Consider the following 23,326-nt stretch of genomic DNA (forward strand, 5'->3'; position numbering starts at 1 on the left):
GTGGGTAGGCCTTAGGGCTGTTTTGAGACTTAAGTCGTCCTTCATGACATAAATTTGTTCATTAAGTGTCACAACAGTTACACTCTGCAGTGAAGACGCCTAGTGCTTCCACACAACGTGGCGCAAATCAGTAGCTAAACTCTTCTCCTCTGTTGTTACCCTGGCGGTGGAACGATCTACAAAACTCCGTCCGATCCACAGAGTCCTTATTCACTTTAAAAGCAAGCTAAAGACTCAGTTGTTTAAGGAGCATTTCCAGCGACTTAGCTTAACTAATGAGTTAGAAGGATTTGTCACAGCTCTTTGTCTCAGCCAAGTAATGAAGAAGCTGCTGCACTTATGCCCAAGTTGATATTGTGTGATGAAATCGTGATCTTGTATTTAAGAGATAAAAAAAAAAAAAAAAATTATATGCGCTGCCTCTAGCTCTACATGACCTGGTCCAACTGGACTCAAAGCGGTCTGACCTCACTTAATTATGACGTCCATCTTGTTTGAATTCATGCTTGTGTTGTTCTCCTCTCAATGTAAGTCGCTTTGGATATAAAAGCGTCTGCTAAATGACAGTAGAATAGAGTAGAATAGAATAGAACTACATCACAAAATGGCTACATATACTTGTCAGTACACAGGTACTGAGTACAAGTTCTGTTTTGCTGTTTCTTACAGGTGATGAATTTGGTGAGGAGTAGAGCTCGCTGGCTGCAGACCGAGGAAGCAGGGCAATATATGTTGCACAATACACGTATATGAGAATGCATTTCTACTCAGATTGTAATTCATGGCTTAGACTCTTTCACACAGCTTATAGATTTTTTTTCTTCATTTCTCTGTTTAGGGTTTCATAATGACTGAGTTCACCGTTAAAATAAATGAGTTTCAGCTCTAATGCTGCTACTGTCTGATTTTAACTAATGCTGGACTTACATCAAAAGATTTTCACAGTCATAGACTAAACCTGAAAGGGCAGCATGACGGTTCTTCTGTTAGTCTCGTCCCACCTCATGACATAACTTCTGTTGTGATTTGACACTATCATGAATAAAGACTGATTGATTGCTACAGCTGTCAATTTTAGTCCTTGAGTTCATAGTTACGTGCTTTATTTGTTAACTGCTATCAAGGAATATGACTCTCCTTTGTAGTATGCATGAGGGGAGATGCAGCGAGATTTGTGGACTTCTATGTCCGCTGATAATGTAGTGGGCTAGTCTGGACAGAAAATGCCAGGGCTGAATTTTTGCCCCAGTCCACCCCTGTGTACAGGTGTAACAGTTTGTTGTCTGGTGATGGTGTGGATTGAAGGGTCATTGCCTTCTGTCTGGGGTGTTTTTGTTTCCTTTCTTCTTTCCCTTTTGCTTCTTTTTGCTGTCTTCCTTCTTTTTCTGTCCCCTCCAGTCAGGTCCAACAAGATTACATAGATTCCATGATTCAAAGTAAATAAGTAAATAAATGAATCAGATTATCAAGAAGAGCCTTATCATCATTCTGCCACCACTATGCTGGACAGGACAAGATTTAAAAAAAAAAAAAAAAATAAGAATCACAAAAGAACTTATAAGGACGAAACAGAGCAGACATGATGGGGAAACACAACAGATCATCTGACAAAAGACAACTGAAACCAAGGGTATAAATACACTGAGGAACTAAAGAACAGGTGAGGTGAATGAGCAAATCAAACCTGGGGCCTCATTTATAAACTTGAGTATAGCAAAGCAAACTACAGGCGCACTTCAACTTCCAGATTTATCAAAGCGTGCGCACACACGTCCCACGCCTGTTTCCATTCATAAATCACAATCAACTCTAAAGTGGGCACCTTGCCTCGCCCACATGGTGGCTATGAATGGTCAGGTGGACGCCTGTAATACATATTCATCATATTTCCATGGAGGCTCAGGAGGGAAAAAGAGGGAAGAAGTGAAATTTTTCAGGGTGTGAGACAGAGATCCTGATGGACCACCTTAAAAGAACGTAAGAATATTTCACTGGTGGACACGACGTGGACATTGCTGGTGTCAGAAAGACAGAATAGTGGCAGCAGGTGGAGACGCTGTCATCACAGAGTCAGAAGGGAAGAAAAACCAGAGGCATCAGAACGTACGGATGGATATCTCAGTCGGTAGAACGAGAAAAGGCAATTTACTGTTCACCCCTCAGTAAAAGAACTAAAAGAACCTTAAAAGCAATCCTGAAACGCATGGGGAGCCAATGCAGCGATTTTAAACCTGGTGTGACGTGTTCCCGCCCTCTGGTCCTCGTCAGAACTCGTGCCGCTGAGTTCTGAAGAAGTTGTAGGTTTGAAATGGACTTTTTGGGAAGACCAGAGAGCAGGGCATTACATAAATCTAATCTTCCAAAAAATAAAAGCATCAGCACCTCTGTGCTTGCAAGAGAGAGAAATGGCGATGTTTTTAAGATGATAAAATCCTGTCTTTGTGACATTTCTGATGTGTGGAATAAAATCAAGCTCAGAGTAGAAAAGAACACCTAGATTTTTCACGCACTTAGAGGGATTGAAATTATGTAGTTTTGGTATAATGATCTCTCTCTCTTGTCTTCAGGACCGATAAATAAAACTTCAGTTTTGTCCAGATTTAGCTGTAAGAAGTTCTCTGCCATCCATGACTTTACATCTAAAATACAGTTTAAAAAGATGTTAACTGGCTCAAAGTTGCCGTGGTGGTAGGAACATTTTCCCATCAAGTTTGGTTCTTATAAATCCCAAAAGTTGACTATATTTTTGTTCATACGCCAGCTTTAGAAATGAGGCCCCAGGTGAGCTAATGAACAGGAAATCAAACAGAACGAGAATTTAAAATGACAGACTAAAAAGAATCCCAACCCCAAACAAAACGACAGCACAGGCCTTTAGCAGAATTTCTCTGGTGAGTGAAAAGCATCTTTGTCATTTTATTCTGTAATTCTGACATTTTTAAAACCCAATAAATAATTTGAAATTTGCTGCTCTGTTAAACATTTTAATGCTGTAGACATTCATTAGACCTCCTATAGCAAAATCTCCTTGGCAACTAAAAAGCATGTCACACTTGGGGTTTTGACAGATGTGCTACAACAGGGCTCACTTTGCTTTAATTCAGTGTGTTTGAGGCCAGGAGAAGCCGCAGCGTTAGCCTGCTGATGAGCGCTGGGTGATGGAGACTCGCCCCTGCAGGTGCTGGCAGGGTTTGCTCGACCGCAGACTTGATCTGGCTCTCAGCTCCATCTCTGGCTGCTCCCACGGCTCAGAACGCCACAACACGTCAACATCAGCCGAGCAGGAGGCATCCCAGTCTGCTGGAGATGCTCATCTTTATTCAAACTAAATAATAAGAGTCTGAATGTGTTCATGCTCTCCCTTCACCTTAATTTACCATTTTTTCCATTTGTCCTCATTTAATTCATTGTGATTTGCACTGTGTTGTGTTTTGTTACTTCTGTATGCGGGTTCACTGCTCTAGTTTTATTCAGCTGATGTGTCATCAGACGAGTGTGAGAAAAGTGTTGCCTGTTTAGTGATTTTCAAGCGTTTTGGATTGAAAACGATTTGCTGTGCATGGCTGGTGGTTTCCATGAATGACTGCGAGTAGGTCACGTTAGTTGCCTCAGTCACATTAATGTATTATAGGGTGATGGCAAGAAACCAAGAAGGCGCAGGAAAGCATATCGAGCGATATTAAAAATGAATAAATGCCATATTGTCCTCATTGGATCCTTGTTGTGTTTACTGTTTACTTGTTAGCGACCATAAAAGCTTCACAGCTGGCTGTTACCTGCAGCCTCAGGCAGGAAATTTTCAGGAGGATGAATGGATGGATGGATGGGTGGATGGATGGATGGAGAATGGATGGATGGATGGATGGGTGGATGAGGGATTGATGGATGGATGGAGAATGGATGGATGGATTGAAGGAGAATGGATGGATGGATGGATGGATGGGTGGATGATGGATGGATGGATGGATGGAGGATGGATGGATGGATGGATGGATCGGTGGATGGATGGATTGAAGGATGGATGGATGGATGAATGGAAGGATGGATGGATGGATGGATTTATGGATGGATGGATGGATGGGTGGATGATGGATGGATGGATGGATGGATTTATGGATGGATGGATGGAGAATGGATGGATGGATGGATGGATTAATGGATGGATGGATGGATGGATGGGTGGATGATGGATGGATGGATGGATTGATGGAGGATGGATGGATTAATGGATGGATGGATTGATGGAGAATGGATGGATGGATGGATGGATGGGTGGATGATGGATGGATGGATGGATGGATGGATGGATGGATGGATGGATGGAGGATGGATGGATGGATGGATGGATCGGTGGATGGATGGATTGAAGGATGGATGGATGGATGAATGGAAGGATGGATGGATGGATAGATTTATGGATGGATGGATGGATGGGTGGATGATGGATGGATGGATGGATGGATTTATGGATGGATGGATGGAGAATAGATGGATGGATGGATGGATTAATGGATGGATGGATGGGTGGATGATGGATGGATGGATGGATTGATGGAGGATGGATGGATTAATGGATGGATGAATGGATGGATTTATGGATGGATGGATGGATGGATGGAAGGATGGATGGATGGATGGATTTATGGATGGATGGATGGATGGATGGGTGGATGTTGGATGGATGGATGGATGGATTTATGGATGGATGGATGGATTAATGGATGGATGAATGGATGGATTTATGGATGGATGGATGGATGGATGGAGAATGGATGGATGGATGGATGGATTGATGGAGAATGGATGGATGGATGGATGGATGTGTGGATGGAGAATGGATGGATGGATGGATGGATAAATTTACGGATGGGTGATGGATTGATGGATGGATGGATGGATGGATGGATGGATGGATTGATGAAGGATGGATTTATGGATGGATGGATGGATGAAGGATGGATGGAGAATGGATGGATGGATGGATGGATTGATGGCGAATGGATGGATGGATGGATGGATGGATGGATGAAGGATGGATGGATTTATGGATGGATGGATGGATCAATTTATGGATGGATGGATGGGCAGATGGATGAAGGATGGATGGATTTATGGATGGATGGATGGATAAATTTATGGATGGATGGATGGGCGGATGGATGAATGGATGGATGGATGGATGGATGGATGGATGAAGGATGGATTTATGGATGAATGGAAGGATGGGTGGATGGATGGGTGGATGATGGATTGATGGATGGATGGATGGATGGATGGATGGATGATGGATGGATTGATGGATGGATGGATGGATTGATGAAGGATGGATTCATGGATGGATGATGGATGGATGGATGAAGGATGGATGGAGAATGGATGGATGGATGGATGGACTGATGGCGAATGGATGGATGGATGGATGGATGGATGGATTGATGAAGGATGGATTTATGGATTAATGGATGGATGGATGGATGGATGGATGGGAAATGGATTGATGGCTGGCTGCATGAATGGATGGATGGATCGGTGGATGGATGGATGGATGGATGAAGGATGGACTTATGGATGGATGGATGGATGGATGGATGGTGGATGGTGGATGGATGGATGGATGGATGGATGGATAAATTTATCGATGGGTGGATGGATGAAGGATGATTGGATGGATGATGGATGGATAATTTTATGGATGGGTGGATGAATGGAAGGATGGATGGATGGATGGATGGATGATGGATGGATGTATGGATGGATGGATGGATGAAGGATGGACTTATGGATGGATGGATGGATGGATGATGGATGGGAAATGGATTGATGGATGGATGGATTGATGGCGAATGGATGGATAGATTGATGGATGGATAGATTGATGAAGGATGGATGGATTTATGGATGGATGGATGGGCAGATGGACGAAGGATGGATGGATGGATGGATGGATGGATGGATGGATGGGTGGATGATGGATTGATGGATGGATGGATGGATGGTGGATGGTGGATGGATGGATGCATGGATGGATTTATGGATGGATGGATGGATGGATGGATAAATTTATCGATGGGTGGATGGATGAAGGATGATTGGATGGATGATGGATGGATGGATGGATAATTTAATGGATGGGTGGATGATTGGAAGGATGGATGGATGGATGGATGGATGAAGGATGGACTTATGGATGGATGGATGGATGGATGGATGGATGGATGGATGGGAAATGGATTGATGGATGGATGGATTGATGGTAAATGGATGGATAGATTGATGGATGGATTGGATTGATGAAGGATGGATTTATGGATGGATGGATGGATGGATGGATGGATGGAGGGATGGATGGGAAATGGATTGATGGCTGGCTGCATGAATGGATGGGTGGATCGGTGGATGGATGGATGGATGGATGGATGGATGAAGGATGGACTTATGGATGGATGGATGGATGGGAAATGGATTGATGGATGGATGGATTGATGGCGAATGGATGGATAGATTGATGGATGGATGGATTGATGAAGGATGGATGGATTTATGGATGGATCAATTTATTGATGGATGGATGGGCAGATGGATGAAGGATGGATGGATGGATGGATAAAGGATGGATGGATTTATGGATGAATGGATGGATGGATGGATGGGTGGATGATGGATTGATGGATGGATGGATGGATGGTGGATGGTGGATGGATGGATGCATGGATGGATTTATGGATGGATGGATGAATGGATGGATAAATTTATCGATGGGTGGATGGATGAAGGATGATTGGATGGATGATGGATGGATGGATGGATGGATGGATAATTTTATGGATGGGTGGATGAATGGAAGGATGGATGGATGGATGGATGGATGATGGATGGATGGATGGATGGATGGATGGATGATGGATGGATGGATGGATGGATGAAGAATGGACTTATGGATGGATGGATGGATGGATGGGAAATGGATTGATGGATGGATGGATTGATGGCGAATGGATGGATAGATTGATGGATGGATGGATTGATGAAGGATGGATTTATGGATGGATGGATGGATGGATGGATGGATGGGAAATGGATTGATGGCTGGCTGCATGAATGGATGGGTGGATCGGTGGATGGATGGATGGATGGATGGATGAAGGATGGATTTATGGATGGATGGATGGATCGGTGGATGGGTGGATGATGGATGGATGGATAAATTTACGGATGGGTGATGGATTGATGGATGGATGATGGGTGGATGGATGGATGGATGCATGAGGGATGGATGGATTTATGGATGGATGGATGGAGAAATTTATGGATGGATGGATGGGCGGATGATGAAGGATGGATGGATGGATGGATGGATGGAAGGATGGATGGATGGATGGATGATTGGATGAAGGATGATTTATGGATGAATGGAAGGATGGGTGGATGGATGGGTGGATGATGGATTGATGGATAGATGGATGGATGGATGGATGGATGATGGATGGATGGATGGTTGGATTGATGAAGGATGGATTTATGGATGGATGATGGATGGATGGATGAAGGATGGATGGAGAATGGATGGATGGATGGATGGACTGATGGCGAATGGATGGATGGATGGATTTATCGATGGATGGATGGATGGACGGATTGATCGCGAATGGATGGATGGATTGATGGGTGGATGGATGAAGGATGGATGGATTTATGGATGGATGGATGGATGGGCAGATGGATGAAGGATGGATGGATGGATGGATGGATGGATGGATGAAGGATGGATGGATTTATGAATGAATGGATGGATGGATGGATGGGTGGATGGGTGGATTGATGGATGGGTGGATGATGGATTGATGGATGGATGGATGGATGGATACATGGATGGATTTATGGATGGATTTATGGATGGATGGATGGATGGATAAATTTATGGATGGGTGGATGGATGAAGGATGATTGGATGGAGAATGGATGGATGGATGGATGGATGGATTCATGGATGGATGGATGGATGGATGGATAAATTTATGGATCGGTGGATGAATGGAAGGATGGATGGATGGATGGATGGACGGATGGATGGATGATGGATGGATGGATGGATGATGGATGGATGGATGGATGGATGGATGAAGGATGGACTTATGGATGGATTGATGAAGGATGGATTTATGGATGGATGGATGGATGGATGGATGATGGATGGATGGATGGATGGATGATGGATGGATGGATGGATGAATGGATGGATGGATGGATGAAGGATGGCGAATGGATGGATGGATTGATGGATGGATGGATGGATTGATGAAGGATGGTTTTATGGATGGATGGATGGATGGACGGATTGATGGCGAATGGATGGATGGATTGATGGGTGGATGGATTGATGAAGGATGGATTTATGGATGGATGGATGGATGGATCGGTGGATGGATGGGTGGATGGATCGGTGGATGGATGGATGGATTGATGGATGGATGGATGAAGGATGGATTATTTGGATGGATGGATGGGTGGATGGATGAAATATATGGAGGGGATGCATCTGGGGAAAAGTATCATGTCTCCTGAAAGTGTTCTCTACCAGGTATACAATATTTGCTTTTGTGTCATTTTAAATAATTTTTGTTAATTATCTTGATTTTTTTTTCTCATATTAAGGATATTGGGAGAACAGATATATTTACTTCTGACAGATGTGACAGATGTGTAAGCTGCTCATGAGGGACGAGCACACCTTCCGGTCCTCCTTCATGAAGAAGGGCTAGGCCTCCACCTTGATTTCGTTCAATGATGGCTAGTCCTGTTTTACCAGTGACGGAGATGCCTTCCCCCCACCATCACACTGCCTCCACCAGAAGATGTTGCCATATCTCCATGTTTTCTTCATGTTGTGACCCTAGGATCCAGCTGACAACAGAGTCCACAGGAACTGCTGATCAGACACCTGGATGTCCTCACCTGGGCTACCAGATGTCTACAGCAGAATCAGCTGTTTACCAGGGAAGACAAGTATATCATGGGTTCAACCCACGCACTCATCTCTGCTGCTCACCCTACGGATGCATTTCCCTTACAAAAGTGGCTCCATTTAAAATGGAAGTAAAGAAACTTTTAAGTAGCATAAGATGAATGACCATGAAGCTTTGTTACACCAAGGAAATGATCCACCTGACACCCATTCACTGACACCGTGTGCTACATTTCTGAGCCATTAATAAAAAAGAACAGCAATCAGTGGTATTTAGACGAAATGTGAAAAGGTTACAGAGATATACTATATAAGTACAGGCCATTTACCATTTAGAGAATTTCAATGAAATTATAATGAATTTATAATTAAATTAAATTCATTGTCGAGTTCAAGGCAATGCAACACAACTTTTCCATCATGGACATCAGAGAGCATGACTAATGTTTTATATTTTACATGTTTTAGCTAACAGTGGTTTATTGGGGAAAGCTCACATTTGGTTTTGTTGATGCTCTAATGACAAAAAGGGTTTCCTGTTACTCCTGCCGCGCTGCAGAGGTTGCTGGCCAGAAACCTGCAGCCGGTAGGGATTCAGGTACATTTAAGGACACTGTGCAGGATGGAAGTTGCTTCAAGTTGACTGTAAATATGAACTACTGATTAAGAATAACCTGTTCTGACAGTTCTCTTGTGGCAAGTGCAAGCAGAAGCAGTGGGAATATTTAGTAATTTAGAAATATTCGCACTGGGGAGGGGAGCTGTGTCAGCAGTGGTGGCTGAAGGCTGACGGATGTATTTATATCGATCATGAAGCGCCAGCTGATCCAGTTAAAATGTGATGAATCCACTTCTGGCATTGATTGATGTGTCATCTTTGCAGCATGGACCAAATTTGCACGGCTCACGCGTGCCCTCACCAACAACCGCAACACGCTGCAGCAGCTGGCACCCATGGGCAAACACGAAGTCAGCCATAAACAGTCGAGACTGGCGGAGGTGAGCGCGTGCACAGCCACACACACATTCTCACTCTGTGTATGTATGGACGTACAGCAAGCAACCAGCACTTTTAGTCCCTATGTGATGCGGCTTGTATCCCACTGGAGCCAAACCTTCTTTCTCTTCTTCTGATTCTTGTTTAATCTTACAGAGCGGGTAAAATGAGTCTCAAACAAAAATCCTCATAGACATCAGTGGCATTAAATCACAGGTTTTTCTAAGCAAGAATATTTTTGTGGAAGAGACTGCTGGTTAAAGACAAGGCAATTTTATCTCTACAGCACATTTCAAGTACAAGACAATTCAAAGTGCTTTACATAAAAAATTAACAGCATTGCAGCGGGTTGCAAAGAAAGCACTTAGAAACAGTAAAAGGCAGCAACAAATAGCAAAATAATATAATAAAGTAATAATAATATAATAAAATCACAACAAAACCATAAACTACATTAAAATGATGAGAAGCAGATCAGCTAGAAGTCAGCAGCAGATTTCCTGCAGAGATGACGAGAACAGAAACATTTCACCTGCATTTAAAGTTTCATCTCCACTGCAGCAGAACACCTACATGCTGCTCCAGGTTTAGTCTGGACCCTGGTCTGGACTCTGGTCTGAACCCTGGTCTGGACCCTAGTCTGGATTCTGGTCTGGACCCTGGTCTGGACTTTGGTCTGGACTCTGGTCTGGACTCTGGTCTGGACCCTGGTCTGGACCCTAGTCTGGACGCTGGTCTGGACCCTGGTCTGGACTTTGGTCTGGACTAGTTGACCAGAGTCTCTGGATCTCAGAATTCTGCTAAGTTTATATTCTCTGTACGTATCAGACCCTGGACCTAAACCGTTTTGGGATGTAAACCATCAGAAAAGATAGCCTCGTTAGCGCCGCTAGCTCTTCCATCTTGTTCATGAGAGACCTCACGTTTCCCGTGATAACAGATGGAAGGCATGGTTTGTACTGTCGTCTCCTCTCACGGCGCGTAACTCCGGCTCTGCATCCCCTCCTCCTCCTCCTTAGTTCAGCGGGGATATTCAGTCTCTCCTCGTGGGGTAGCCTAGCTTAGCTAAGCGCTAGTAGCTGCTCCCGAGTGTAAACGACTGAGCCATGGCTGGATGCATTGGCCGACGCAGTGTATAAAAGTTGAAAAAGCAGTAAAAAACACAGAACCAGTCTCACGAGCTTCACATCCGAGTATGGACGTGAACAGGAGCGACTACTGTAGACACATAAAATGTAAAGGAAATAAACAAAGAAGAAAGTCAGAGCTGCTGTAACAGGCCGCCATTCAGTCAGCGCCATCTTAGTAAGGGTTTAAATCTGTTCTGTAACTGACTGGAAACCAGTATAAACTTGAAACCAGTGTAAACTGGAAACCAGTATAACCCGGATACCAGTATAAACAGGAAGCCAGTGGTAACTGGAAACCAGTATAACCCGGAGACCAGTATAAACTGGAAACCAGTGTAAACTGGAAACCAGTATAAACTGGAAACCAGTATAAACTGAAACCAGTGTAAAGATATTATAACTGATTTGATGTGTTCAGATCTCTTAGTCCTGGTTAAAAGTCCACCAGCAGCATCTGGATGAGCTGCAGATGTTTACTGGTCTTACTGGGAAGTCCTGTTAGAGATCAGCACAGTGATCCAGTCTACTGGAGATGGATTCAGGGATGCGTTTCTCCTGGTCTTACTGGGAGACTAAACTTTTAATCCTGTTGATGTTTCTGAGCTGGTAAAAAGCTTCTTAGTGAGTCCGAGTTTCCAGGTGTTTGCCAATGCTGACCCTCTTCTCTTTGCTACCAAACAGAATAATCTCAGTTTTGTCTTCATGTAATTGTAGAAAATTCTCCCTCATCCAGGTGTTTATTTGCTCCAGACTCTGAAACAATAAGTCTGCTGGGCTGCAGTCGTCTGTTGACAAAGACATAAAGTTGTGTATCATCTGCATATCTGTGATCATTAATGCTAAAGTTCTGTAATATTTGACCCAAAGGGAGCAGATACAAGTTGAACAGAAGAGGTCAAAGGACTGACCCCTGGGGGACTCCACAAGTCATGGCCACTCGCTCGGATTCATAGCTGCCGATCGGAACTAAATAACTCCGGCCTTCTAAACAGGACCTGAACCAATTAAGGACTGCTCCAGAAAGTCCAGCCCAGTTTTTCAGGCTGCATCAGGATTCTGTGATCTACAGTATCAAATGCAGCACTGAGATCCAGTAGAACCAGGACTGATACTAGACCAGAACCAGGACTGATACTAGACCATAATCAGGACTTGTCCTGCACGATATTTGATAACTTTGCCACTTTCCTGCTCATGATTTAATCTTTTAGACAGTGCCTTTATGAGAACTGGGGTTATAAATGAAAATCTAATGGTTAGAATTAGTATAATTAATATAAACTCGTGAAAGTTTGTCACCACTGCAGCATGTTTACAACTGAATGACTTGCTATGAAAAGAATGTGGATCTCAGCCTGACTGAAAGAGAGCTGGGCAAAAGGTGATCAATCAGGTGATCGATCTCTTCTTTTTTTAAACTTGTCCTGTCCAGCATCATAGCAGCAAAATGATAATCTGGTTGCTGTATTGTGCTGAACAAATTTGCTCTGCCAAGGGGAGGCCTATGGGTAAGGCTCCTCTTGATAATCTGATTCATTTATTTATTTATTTACTTTGAATCACGGAATCTATGTAATCTTGCTGGACCAGACCGGAGGGGACAGAAAAAGATGGAAAATAGCAAAAAGATGCAAAAGGGAAAGAAGAAAGGAGACAGAAACATCACAGACAGAAGGAAACGACCCTTCAATCCACACCATCACCAGACAACAAACTGTTACACCTGTACATGAACACACCAGAAAATTTCCTACAACTTTTACAAAAACAGAAACACACACACAGAAAAAACAGAGCTGCTATTCATTAAGAGTTTTTAAATAAGAACCAAATCAAAAAGAAATATCATTAAAGTAGCATAACAGCGACCACTTACTAACTCACAGGAAAAAAAAAAAAAAAAAAGAATTATCTCTTTGTATATAAACCTACTAGACAACTCAGTGACTGTGTGAGGAATAAGAAGTGATCAGTGATGAAGAGTGGTGAGTGAGGTCATGCAAATGCGACCACGCCTCCACGGAGGTCAGAGGCAGACCAGGGCAGCCCAGAGACACGGGCCCTCAGCAGCAGCCCCGGAGCACTAACCCAAGCTACCCCACCATGAAGACGACTCCAGCCCCACCCAAAAGGCGGCAGAGGAGAGCCCCAGCAAGAGCCCTCTACGGTCTTGGGGCACAGGTCCCAGTGGGCCAAGATCGACAGCCGCCGACACCGCCAGGGACCGGCCACCCAGGGCAACCCAAGCGAAGGGCCCAGGGCCCCAGGAGCCCAGAGGTGGCCAACCCACTCCCCCAAAGGCAGAGGGCCCGCAACATGCCTAGGAGGACCAGGCCCCCCTAGACAGCCACCCGGCGTAGGCCAGCACACACCCTGATGTTCCAGCCGCACACCCCGGGAACCAGGGCGCCATCGGCCCCCTCCCCCCACCTACTCCAATCTGCACCCCATATAACCCCACACTCACACCCTCCCCTGTGCCGTACCCACAAGCACTCACCATCACACAGTCACGTCACACATAACCCAACCACCATGCCCCGTGGGGGACACCCCAGGCAGACCAAAGGACACCGAGCCCCAAGCACAACCCCCTCGACCCAGCACCCACAGAGCCAGCAGCCCACCAGTGCTGCCACCCCGGGACCTGGCCCCAGGGCAACCACCTCCCCCCGCTTGCCCCCGGCCACACCCAGGGGGAACAGTGGTGTGAGAGGTCCCCAATACCCTCTCCCTCCCCGTTCCTGACTGTATATATAGTGTGTGTTGTGTGCAATTAAAATTGAGGGGCAGTGACCGCAGTGAGCCGGGAGCCGGGCCACCTAAGTGGCCCCGCCCGACATGCACCGCATGACATGCTCCCCAAGTGTTGTTTGTGTGTTGTGTTTCTTGTGTTTTGGTGTCTCGGTGCAATTAAAACGGAGATGCGAGTCGCCATAGGTTGCATCCAAGGAGACCAGTGAATGACCCCCTCCGCTCCACCCCGCATGGCTCAATTCCCTACGTGTGTGTGTGTGTGTGAGAGACAGAGAGAGCGCGAAATAAGAGCGGTCCGGGGATGTACGTCCAGAGGGAAGTAAACTTCCCTTTGGATGTTGAGCCTCTAGTGGCATTAGGCAACCCCACCAGGAGAGGCCGCCCCCCACGACCTGGCCATACAGGGACCACAGCCAATGAGCTGCCACCGACCCCACAAGGTACCCACCCCCCCCACATGCCTAACGGGGAATGAGAGGATGGAGACAGTGGCAGACCCACGCTACACCACCCCCAGGCCCCCCCAGGTCCCCCCCACAAGTGCACTTAACCCCGCCCCAACCACACACAGAAACACATGCACACACCTATTTCCTTGCACACTCCCGCTCATCCTAACACATACATGCCTCCTCAGCCCCACCCACACAATATAAACACTCACACAGCATACAACCCTCCCACTCTCACTCCCCAGACACACTCCCACTCATCCTAGCACATGCATACGCACGCGCACAAACATACCACCACACCCACACAAACATCATCCAGAGCATAGACACACACACAACATACAAGCATCCCTGTCTCACACCCCAGCATCTCCCCCTATAATCCCCCGAATCCTACTCAGCCCTCCTTCAAATCCCTACACCCTTCCTGCCCCTGCCATACCCTGGGTCCCAGGGCGTCAACCAGACACCAGGGCATGCACCAACCCACACCACGGCAGCACATTCGGGCAGGCCCAGACCCCCGGCACATAGGGACCCCACCACCCCGGAGGGAGGAGGACCACCCCCAGGCACCAGAGCCCAGAACCCCCGCCCAGCCCGCCCCGGAATTGCCTGGCCGCCCGGCCCAGGACCGACGCCCACCCACCCAGGCGTCACCAGTGGCGACTCCAACTACTGGCCCCCACAGCCCCCAACAGGGCCAGACCCAGAGCCAGCCCCACCGCAGAGCAGTCCGGCCCCGCACCACGGGAAACCACAAAGAACCCGCAACCACCAGTCACTCCCGGCCATTTTCCAACGTCCAAAGCAACGAGGTCACAGTCCTCCACCTACACTAAGTGATGGAGCTAAGCAATGAGTGCAATGAATGAGATTCAGCTAAATAGTTCTTTGAGGAGGCAGACATTGTCTCACTACTGATGTGGTCAACTAAGAGATTCCTAAACTGCTGAATACACAGATTATTTTTGGTTTTCCAGTTCACAAGGATAGTTTTCTTTGCGATGCATAATGCTGTGCGTATCATGTGTGCAGAGTTAATTGCCATATTAATGTCACCCAAGTCACCTAGTAGACACAGTGTGGGGTTTGCAGGAATATTACAGTTAAACCATGTTGACATGTCTTCACATACCTGAAGCCAGAACCTGCGGACAGGTGTGCACGACCACAAGGCATGGAGATAGTTGTCAGGTGAGTTTCCATTGTAGTGTGGGCAGATGTTTGATTATGACAGACCCCTCCTGAACATCCTTTGTCCTGTATAATGAGTTCGATGCAGAATGTTGAATTGTATCAGTTACATATTTGAATTCTTAGTCATTTTAAAGGTGTTTAAACATATTTTAACCATTTATCTTTATTAAAGTTACCGGATAAGTCAGCCTCCCATTTTGAAGTTGGAAGACAGATTGAGTCTTCTAGTTTGGATAATAGTCTATATGTTTTTGATAATAGCTTTGGGGCATTGAGATTCATGAATTCTGCCACCCTAAAAGGTAGCTGTAAGTTTAATTGATTAATGGTATATTTTTTACATATAATAGACTTAAGCTGGTGATATTCTAAAAATGTTTTGCTACTGATTCCATATTGTGAAGTGAGAATATTAAATGAGAAGAAGTTTCCATTTTCTATTATATGTTCTAACTGTTTTATTCCTTTATTTTTCCATTGAGTGAAATTGATCAGCTTTTTGTTTTGTAGGATGTCAGGTTGTTCCAGAGGGGTGTAAAGTTACATGGAAAAAGTGAGGATTTGGTTATTTTTAGAAATTCCCACCAAGCCACTAAAGAGGAACTGATATTAATGCTTTTAAAACACTTATGTGTTTTGATGGTTGAGCTGATGAATGGCAGGTCAGAGATAAACACATCCTCACACAATGCTTGCTCTACATCTAACCATGTTTCATCCAGACTGCTAGGTTTAAGCCATTTGGAGATATACTGCAGCTTGTTAGCTAAGAAAACATGATTAAAGTTGGGTAGCTCCAATCCGCCTCTATCTTTAGTCTGTTGTAAAGTTTTTAGACTGATATGTGATGGCTTGTTTTTCCATAAAAATTTAGATATATGTGAGTCCAGTGACTTAAACCAGCTGGAGGATGGTTTAGTGGGTATCACTGAAAACAGGTAGTTTACTTTAGATAGAACCATCATTTTAACTGTGGCAACCCTCCCCATGAGTGATATGGGTAAGCACCTCCACCGTGAGAGATCATCCTCTATTGCTTTAAGTAGCTGGACATAATTTAGCTTTGTTAGTTCTGATAACCTGGGGGAAATGTTTATGCCCAGATATCTAATGGTTCCAGACTGTATTGTAGTATTGGGTGTGTTTTGTAGGTCACAGTTGATGGGCATAATAATAGTCTTAGACCAGTTAATAGAGTATTCAGATATTGATGAGAATGTGTTAATAAGTGTGTTTGTCTGGGGAAGAGATGTTGGTGAGTTCTGGAGGAAAAGTAATACATCATCGGCATAAAGACTTATCTTATGTTCTATATTGTTGGCATGGATTCCTTTAATCTCTTTATTTTGTCTTATGGCAGCAGCTAGGGGTTAAAAAAAATAACAAAGAGTGATGGAGAAAGCGGGCAGCCCTGTCTGGTTCCTCTCTGCAAACAGAAGCTTGGAGAAGTTTGATCATTGGTCTTCACACATGCATTTGGGTTGTTATATAATATGTTTATCCAATCTATGAAAGATGACCCAAACCCAAATTTGTTTAACGTTGTAAATAAAAATTTCCAGTTTACTTGGTCAAATGTTTTTTCTGCGTCTAAAGAAATGACTGTGGATTCCATATTATGTAGAGTAGAATAATCTATGATGTTAATTAATCTGCACATGTTAGTAGAGGAATGTCTACCTTTAATAAAGCCTGTTTGGTCGGGATGTATTATTAGAGGGGTTATTTTTCTATCCTTCTGGCCACAGCTTTGCTAATTATTTTGAGATCTTCATTTATTAATGGAATTGGATCATAACTGGATGGAAGTGTTGGGTCTTTACCTGGTTTTAATAGTAGAGTAATACTGGCTAGGTTCATATTTGTTACACAGGACTCCTCGGAGACAAGGGCAGGTTAAACATCCTTTAACAAACAGGATATACTGGAAGAGGTCTTACTATGACAGAACTGTAGGAGTAGATTAGAGGCACAGGAACCATGGAATGGAGTAGGGGTGAGTCCGCTGTGTGTAGGTTAAGGTCCGACAGGGAATGACTGTGGTGCTGGTGTATATAAAGGACTGGGGAACAAAGGAAGACAGGTGTGGCAGGTTGACTAGATTACTGATGAGCGGATGAAGAACAGGTGTGGAGGATGAGGGAAGTGAGGAGTGAATGGAGGAGTGGCAGGACAGACTGTAACAGTACCCCCCCCTCCAGAAGGCCGGATTCCAGACGGCCCGGGAGGACGACAGGAGGGCTGCGATGACAGGAGCTGGAGTCCTGGTGGACGACCACAAGGGGGAGACCAAACACCCAAAATGTCGGTGGGCGTCCAGGAGGACGGGAAAACCTGGACCGGATCCTTGGAGTACGCCCCGGAGGATGAGCAGGCCAGGTCCGGGACCTGGGAGGCCGAACTTACCGGGACCGGATCTCTGGAGGACGGCCCGGAGGGCGAGTGGACCAGGGCCAGGACCGGATCTTGGGAGGACGAGCAGGCCAGGGCCGGGGCATGGAAGGAGGACGACCCGGAGGACGAGCAGACCAGGGCCGGGTCATGGACGGAGGACGACCCGGAGGACGAGCAGACCAGGGCCGGGTCATGGACGGAGGACGACCCGGAGGACGAGCAGACCAGGGCCGGGTCATGGAAGGAGGACGACCCGGAGGAGGAGCAGACCAGGGCCGGGTCATGGAAGGAAGACCCGGAGGACGTGTAGGCCTGGGGCTAACCCCTGGCGGACGGGCATGCTCGGACCGGAGCTCTGGAGAACAGGCTCGGTGGATCTCTGGCGGCGGCTGAGCAGGCTGGACCTCCGTCGGCTGAGCAGGCTGGACCTCCGGCGGACTGCCAGAGGGCTGCTCGGGCTGGAGCTGGAGCTCAGGCGGACGGCCTGAGGGATGCACTGGCTGGAGCTTAGGCGGACGGCCTGAGGGATGCACTGGCTGGAGCTCAGGCGGACGGTCTGAGGGATGCACGGGCTGGAGCTGGAGCTCAGGCGGACGGCCTGAGGGATGCACGGGCTGGAGCTGGAGCTCAGGCGGACGGCCTGAGGGCTGCACTGACTGGAACTGGATCTCTGGCAGGCGCGCAGACAGGAGCTGGATCTCTGGCAGGCACGCCGACTGGAGCTGGATCTCTGGCAGGCACGCTGACTGGAGCTGGATCTCTGGCAGGCACGCCGACTGGAGCTGGATCTCTGGCAGGCACACTGACTGGAGCTCTGAGAGGTGTTCCGACTAAAGCTGGAGCGCAGAGAGGGGCGCAGACAGGAGCTCTGGAAGACAGAGACATGTTAATAATACGAATTCGGGCGGGCGACCGGGAGGTCGCACAGACTGAAGCTGAGTCTCTGGCGGGCGACCGGGAGGTCGCACAGACTGGAGCTGAGTCTCTGGCGGGCGACCGGGAGGTCGCACAGACAGGAGCGGGAAACAGGAAAGACCCAGAGGCTGGAGAGGAGCGCCCCACTTGGAGACCCCCTTGGAGACTGGAGCCACTGGCGGGAGAGGAGCGCAGAAACCATCTACCTCCTCGGAGACAGGAACTGACAGGCTGGACAGAACCGGGGGCTGGAGAGGAGCGTCTCGCTCTGAGACCCCCTCAGAGACTGGACCCACTGGCGGGAGAGGAACGTCGAAACAGTCGACCTCCTCGGAGACAGGAACTGACAGGCTGGACAGAACCAGGGGCTGGAGAGGAGCGTCTCGCTCTGAGACCCCCTCGGAGACTGGACCCACTGGCGGAAGAGGAGCGTCGAAACTGTCGACCTCCTCTGAGACTTGAGCTGACCTCGGACTGGTGAGCGCTGGACAGGACCATTGCGCTGGTGTCGGAGGTAATAATGGAGCCGCCCGTGGCGCAGATGTCTGAGACCGAGCAGGAACAATCCGTGGCATCGGTGTATGACATGGGAGATCCAGTGAAGACCGGGGAGCAGGCACGGGAGGCTGCAGGACAGAAACAGACCGGCGCTGTGGTGTCGAACACAGAAGAGCCGGGACCGACCGTTGCTGTGGCATCGGACGCTGTAGAGCCGGAACTGACCGTTGCTGTGGCGTCGGACACTGTAGAGCCGTACAGGACCGGGGAGCAGGCATAGGAGGCTGCAAGATGGGTGCTGACTGTGGCTATGGCGTCGGACGCTGTGGAGCCGGAGTAGACCGTTGCTGGGGCGTCAGATGCTGTAAAGCCAGAGCAGACGTCAGCTCAGGGGACGTGAGCCTGGGAGCTGGCTGCGACACTGGAGACGTGAGCCTGGGAGCTGGAGGCAACACAGGGGACGTGAGCCTGGGAGCTGGAGGCGACACTGGGGACGTGAGCTTGGGAGCTGGAGGCGACACTGGGGATGTGAGCCTGGGAGCTGGACCTCGCCGGATCGACAACCTGGAACCCTGGAATGGCGACCAGCCAGAGAAACTGTCCCGAAGACTTATCATTTGGTCCAGCCATCTCCTCATCTCAGCCTCCGTGGAAAAGGGTGGTCCAGTGTCGAGGAATCCATTTCTCATTCTCCTTCCTCGGCTCATTCTGTAGTAGGTCGGACCTTCTGTTACACAGGACTCCCTGGAGACAAGGGCAGGTTAAACATCCTTTATTTAACAAACAGGATATACTGGAAGAGATCTTACTATGACAGAACTGAAAGACGGTTCAGAGGGACAGGAACCGTGGAATGGAGTAGGGGTGAGTCCGCTGTGTGTAGGTTAAGGTCCGACAGGGAATGACTGTGGTGCTGGTGTATATAAAGGACTGGGGAACAAAGGAAGACAGGTGTGGCAGGTTGACTAGATTACTGATGAGCGGATGAAGAACAGGTGTGGAGGATGAGGGAAGTGAGGAGTGAATGGAGGAGTGGCAGGACAGGGGAGTGCTGGAGGAGTGGCAGGACAGACTGTAACAATATTTGAAGGTATTTTTTGTTTTTCCCTTAGTTCTAATATCATATTGTAGAAAGTGGGTGCCAGCGTTGTGCAGAATTCTTTGTAGAATTCTGCTGGGTAACCATCTGGACCTGGAGCTTTATTGTTGGGCATATGCTGGAGGGCTTCATGGAGTTCGCCGACTGAAAGGGGGGAATCCAGGATAATTTTATTTTCATGTTTTAATTTTGGAAGATTGATGTTACTTAGAAATTTATCAATATCGCATCCGTTGTAGTTAGTTGTGATGTATATAATGTTTTATAGAATTCTTTGAAAGTTTTATTTAACTTGTCAGGGTCGTGGCTGATGTTTCCTTCTGGATCTCTGACAGAGGAGATGGTTGTTTTCTCCTTCTTTGTTTTTAACTGAAAAAGTTCTCCAAGCGAAGTCTTTGCACCAAGAATTGCGTCTTTTTATCTATTGTTTCATTAAGTTACAGTTTAGCTTTCCTTATAGCATTTAGTATGTGTTCTTCTGGGGAGACATGGTAAGCTCCCTCTAAGGCTTTAATTCTGAGTTCTAACTCTCTCAGAGATTCTCAGAGTTTTCTTCTTTTTTTTATGAGAAGAGAAGGAAATTATTTTCCCTCTCATTACTGCTTTTCCTGCTTCCCAAAGAACACACGCTGAAGTTTCTGGCAAGTCGTTATTTTCTAGATATAAGGACCATTTTCCTTTAAAGTAGCTGATAAACTCAGGATCTTTAAGTAATGACATATTAAATCGGAGAGAAGAAGTGTAAAGAGTGAAAAGAGCGACAGTGCCAAAGGAAAAAAGTCATTTAAAAAACGCATCTGTGCTGAGTGCAGTGTAGTGGAGACGGGAAGTGGATTTACTGTTAACTAAATTATCTTTTATGGCAGTTTTAAGGATATAACATGATCTAGTGAGAATACAGGAAAATTAAAGCACATACCAAGTCAGTAGAGCCACGGAGTGATGTCCGGGTCGCGGTACAGCTGTCGATTAAACAAATCATTTATCCACAGCAATGACAGCGCGAGCGCCTTCAGTGATGGATTTTTTCCTGATGGGGAAACAGGACTCTCTGTAAGTCCAGAATCTCTCTGGGATATTGGTCGTTTACTCTGAAGTTCGTTCCCTTCAGTTCGTGGCCCTGGTTCTTCACCTGCTCCTTCTGTTTGAAGCTGACGAACTTCGCTACAATAGGTCTTGGTCTGCTGGACCCGGGTTTCCTCCCGCCGAGCCGATGGACTCTGTGAAAGGAGATGTTTTTCACCGTTTCCTCCGGGAGCTTCAGGTGGGTTTTGATGAAGTTTTTCACCGTGGTCTCGGGGTCCTCCTCCGTCTGCTCTGGAATCCCTGCAAATACCAGGTTCTCTCTCATGCTCCGCGCCTGCAGATCGATCACTGTTTCCTTCATCTTCTTATTTTCCTCCGAGAGACGGGTCAAGCCCTCGGTGAGGGATTTTACCGACTCTCTGAGACCAGCATTTTCTACAGCCAGAGTTTCCACCTGCTTCTGGCTGAATTCACATAGCACCTGGAACTCCTTGTGGAGAATTTCTACCAGGCTCAAACGCGCATCAAAACTACTGAGTTTCTTATCTATAGAGATCAGAACATTCGTTGAGTTGTTCCCCGGTGGTGAAATAGCTCCAGGTGAATCCTCATTTCGCTGTCTCTTGGACTTGGATGAGGTGGAGGGGGTGGAGGTGTTGTTTGGTTTCCCCATAACGATTCTGTCGTAACAACGATCTATAAAATCTGTCAGGCTGGCCAAATCCTCCCTGCTGTGCTCCAGAGTGTACCTTTTAAAGACACTGTTTTCCTACTATAAAGAATATTTTGATTAGGCTGGCACAAAATACAATTGAATGAAAGTATAAATGTTTGGGCACGCCTAGTTTGAATCTGCTGTCTCCCCGGAACTACGTCACCTACAGCATTACCGTCACTTACCTGCCACCAGCGCCACCTACCTGCAGCAGGTGATCGATCTCAAATCAGATTGTTATTAAATTTTGCTGATCTCTGTGATGGACTGGCGACCTGTTCAGTTGCACCTGTCCAGGTGTACCCGCCTCTCACCTGCTAATAGCTGGGCCTCTAGCTTCCTTACAATGGTTATGGTTCAAAACACCTATGTATACATTTCTGAATGTCATTTATTAATTAGTTCAGTTTTTCATCCCGAAGGCGGGAACCCTGGTGGTCTGAACCTCAGCTGCAGAAGCTAGCTTTAGGAACGTGGAACATCGCCTCTCTGGTAGGAAAGAGCCTGAGCTGGTGCGCGAGGTTGAGCTGTTCCTTCTAGATATAGTTGGACTCACCTCGACGCACGGCTTGGGCTCTAGAACCATTGTCCTCGAGAAGGGCGGGACACCAGCAGTAAGGGATGCCGTCAAGCTGAAGAAGCAGCCCTTTCACGCTTTTTTGGCCTGGGGGACTCCGGAGGCAGTTGATGGGTATCAGCAGGCTAAGCGGGACGTGGCTTTGGCAGTTGCCAAGGCAAAAGCTCGGTCGTGGGAGGAGTTCGGAGAGGACATGGAGAATGACTTCAGGACGGCTTCAGGAAGATTTTGGTCCACCATCTGGTGGCTAAAATCTACATGGCTTTTGGAGATGGGGGGCTGCTGACCTTGACTCGAGACGTTGTGAACCAGTAGAGGGAATACTTTGAAGACCTTAATCCCACCAACATGTCTTCCTATGAGTAAGCAGAGTCTGGGCAGCCTGGTGTTGGCTCTCCTATTTCTGGGGCTGAGGTTGCTGAGGTGGTTAAAAAGTTCCTCAGTGGCAGGGCCCTTGGGATGGATGTGATCTCTCCGGAGTTCCTTAAGGCTCTGATGGTGTAGGGCTGTCTTGGCTGACACGCCTCTGCAGCATCATGTAAACATTGGGGACAGTTCCCCAGGACTGGCTGACTGGGATGGTGGTCCCCCTCTTCAAAAA

At 46.9% G+C, this 23,326-nt stretch overlaps 1 protein-coding gene across 1 annotated transcript in view; it reads left to right on the forward strand.

Annotated features, from left to right (window-relative positions):
• Positions 1-23,326, forward strand: part of kcnh5b (potassium voltage-gated channel, subfamily H (eag-related), member 5b) — a 319,850-nt gene that overhangs the window by 78,465 nt on the left and 218,059 nt on the right. The window contains exon 5 of the mRNA XM_041971541.1: positions 9,846-9,961. Within this exon, the coding sequence (XP_041827475.1) occupies positions 9,846-9,961 (116 nt within the window). The remainder of the gene's footprint in view (positions 1-9,845; positions 9,962-23,326) is intronic.

Source organism: Melanotaenia boesemani, chromosome 20, assembly GCF_017639745.1.
Source record: "Melanotaenia boesemani isolate fMelBoe1 chromosome 20, fMelBoe1.pri, whole genome shotgun sequence".
Classification (NCBI taxonomy): Eukaryota; Metazoa; Chordata; class Actinopteri; order Atheriniformes; family Melanotaeniidae; genus Melanotaenia; species Melanotaenia boesemani.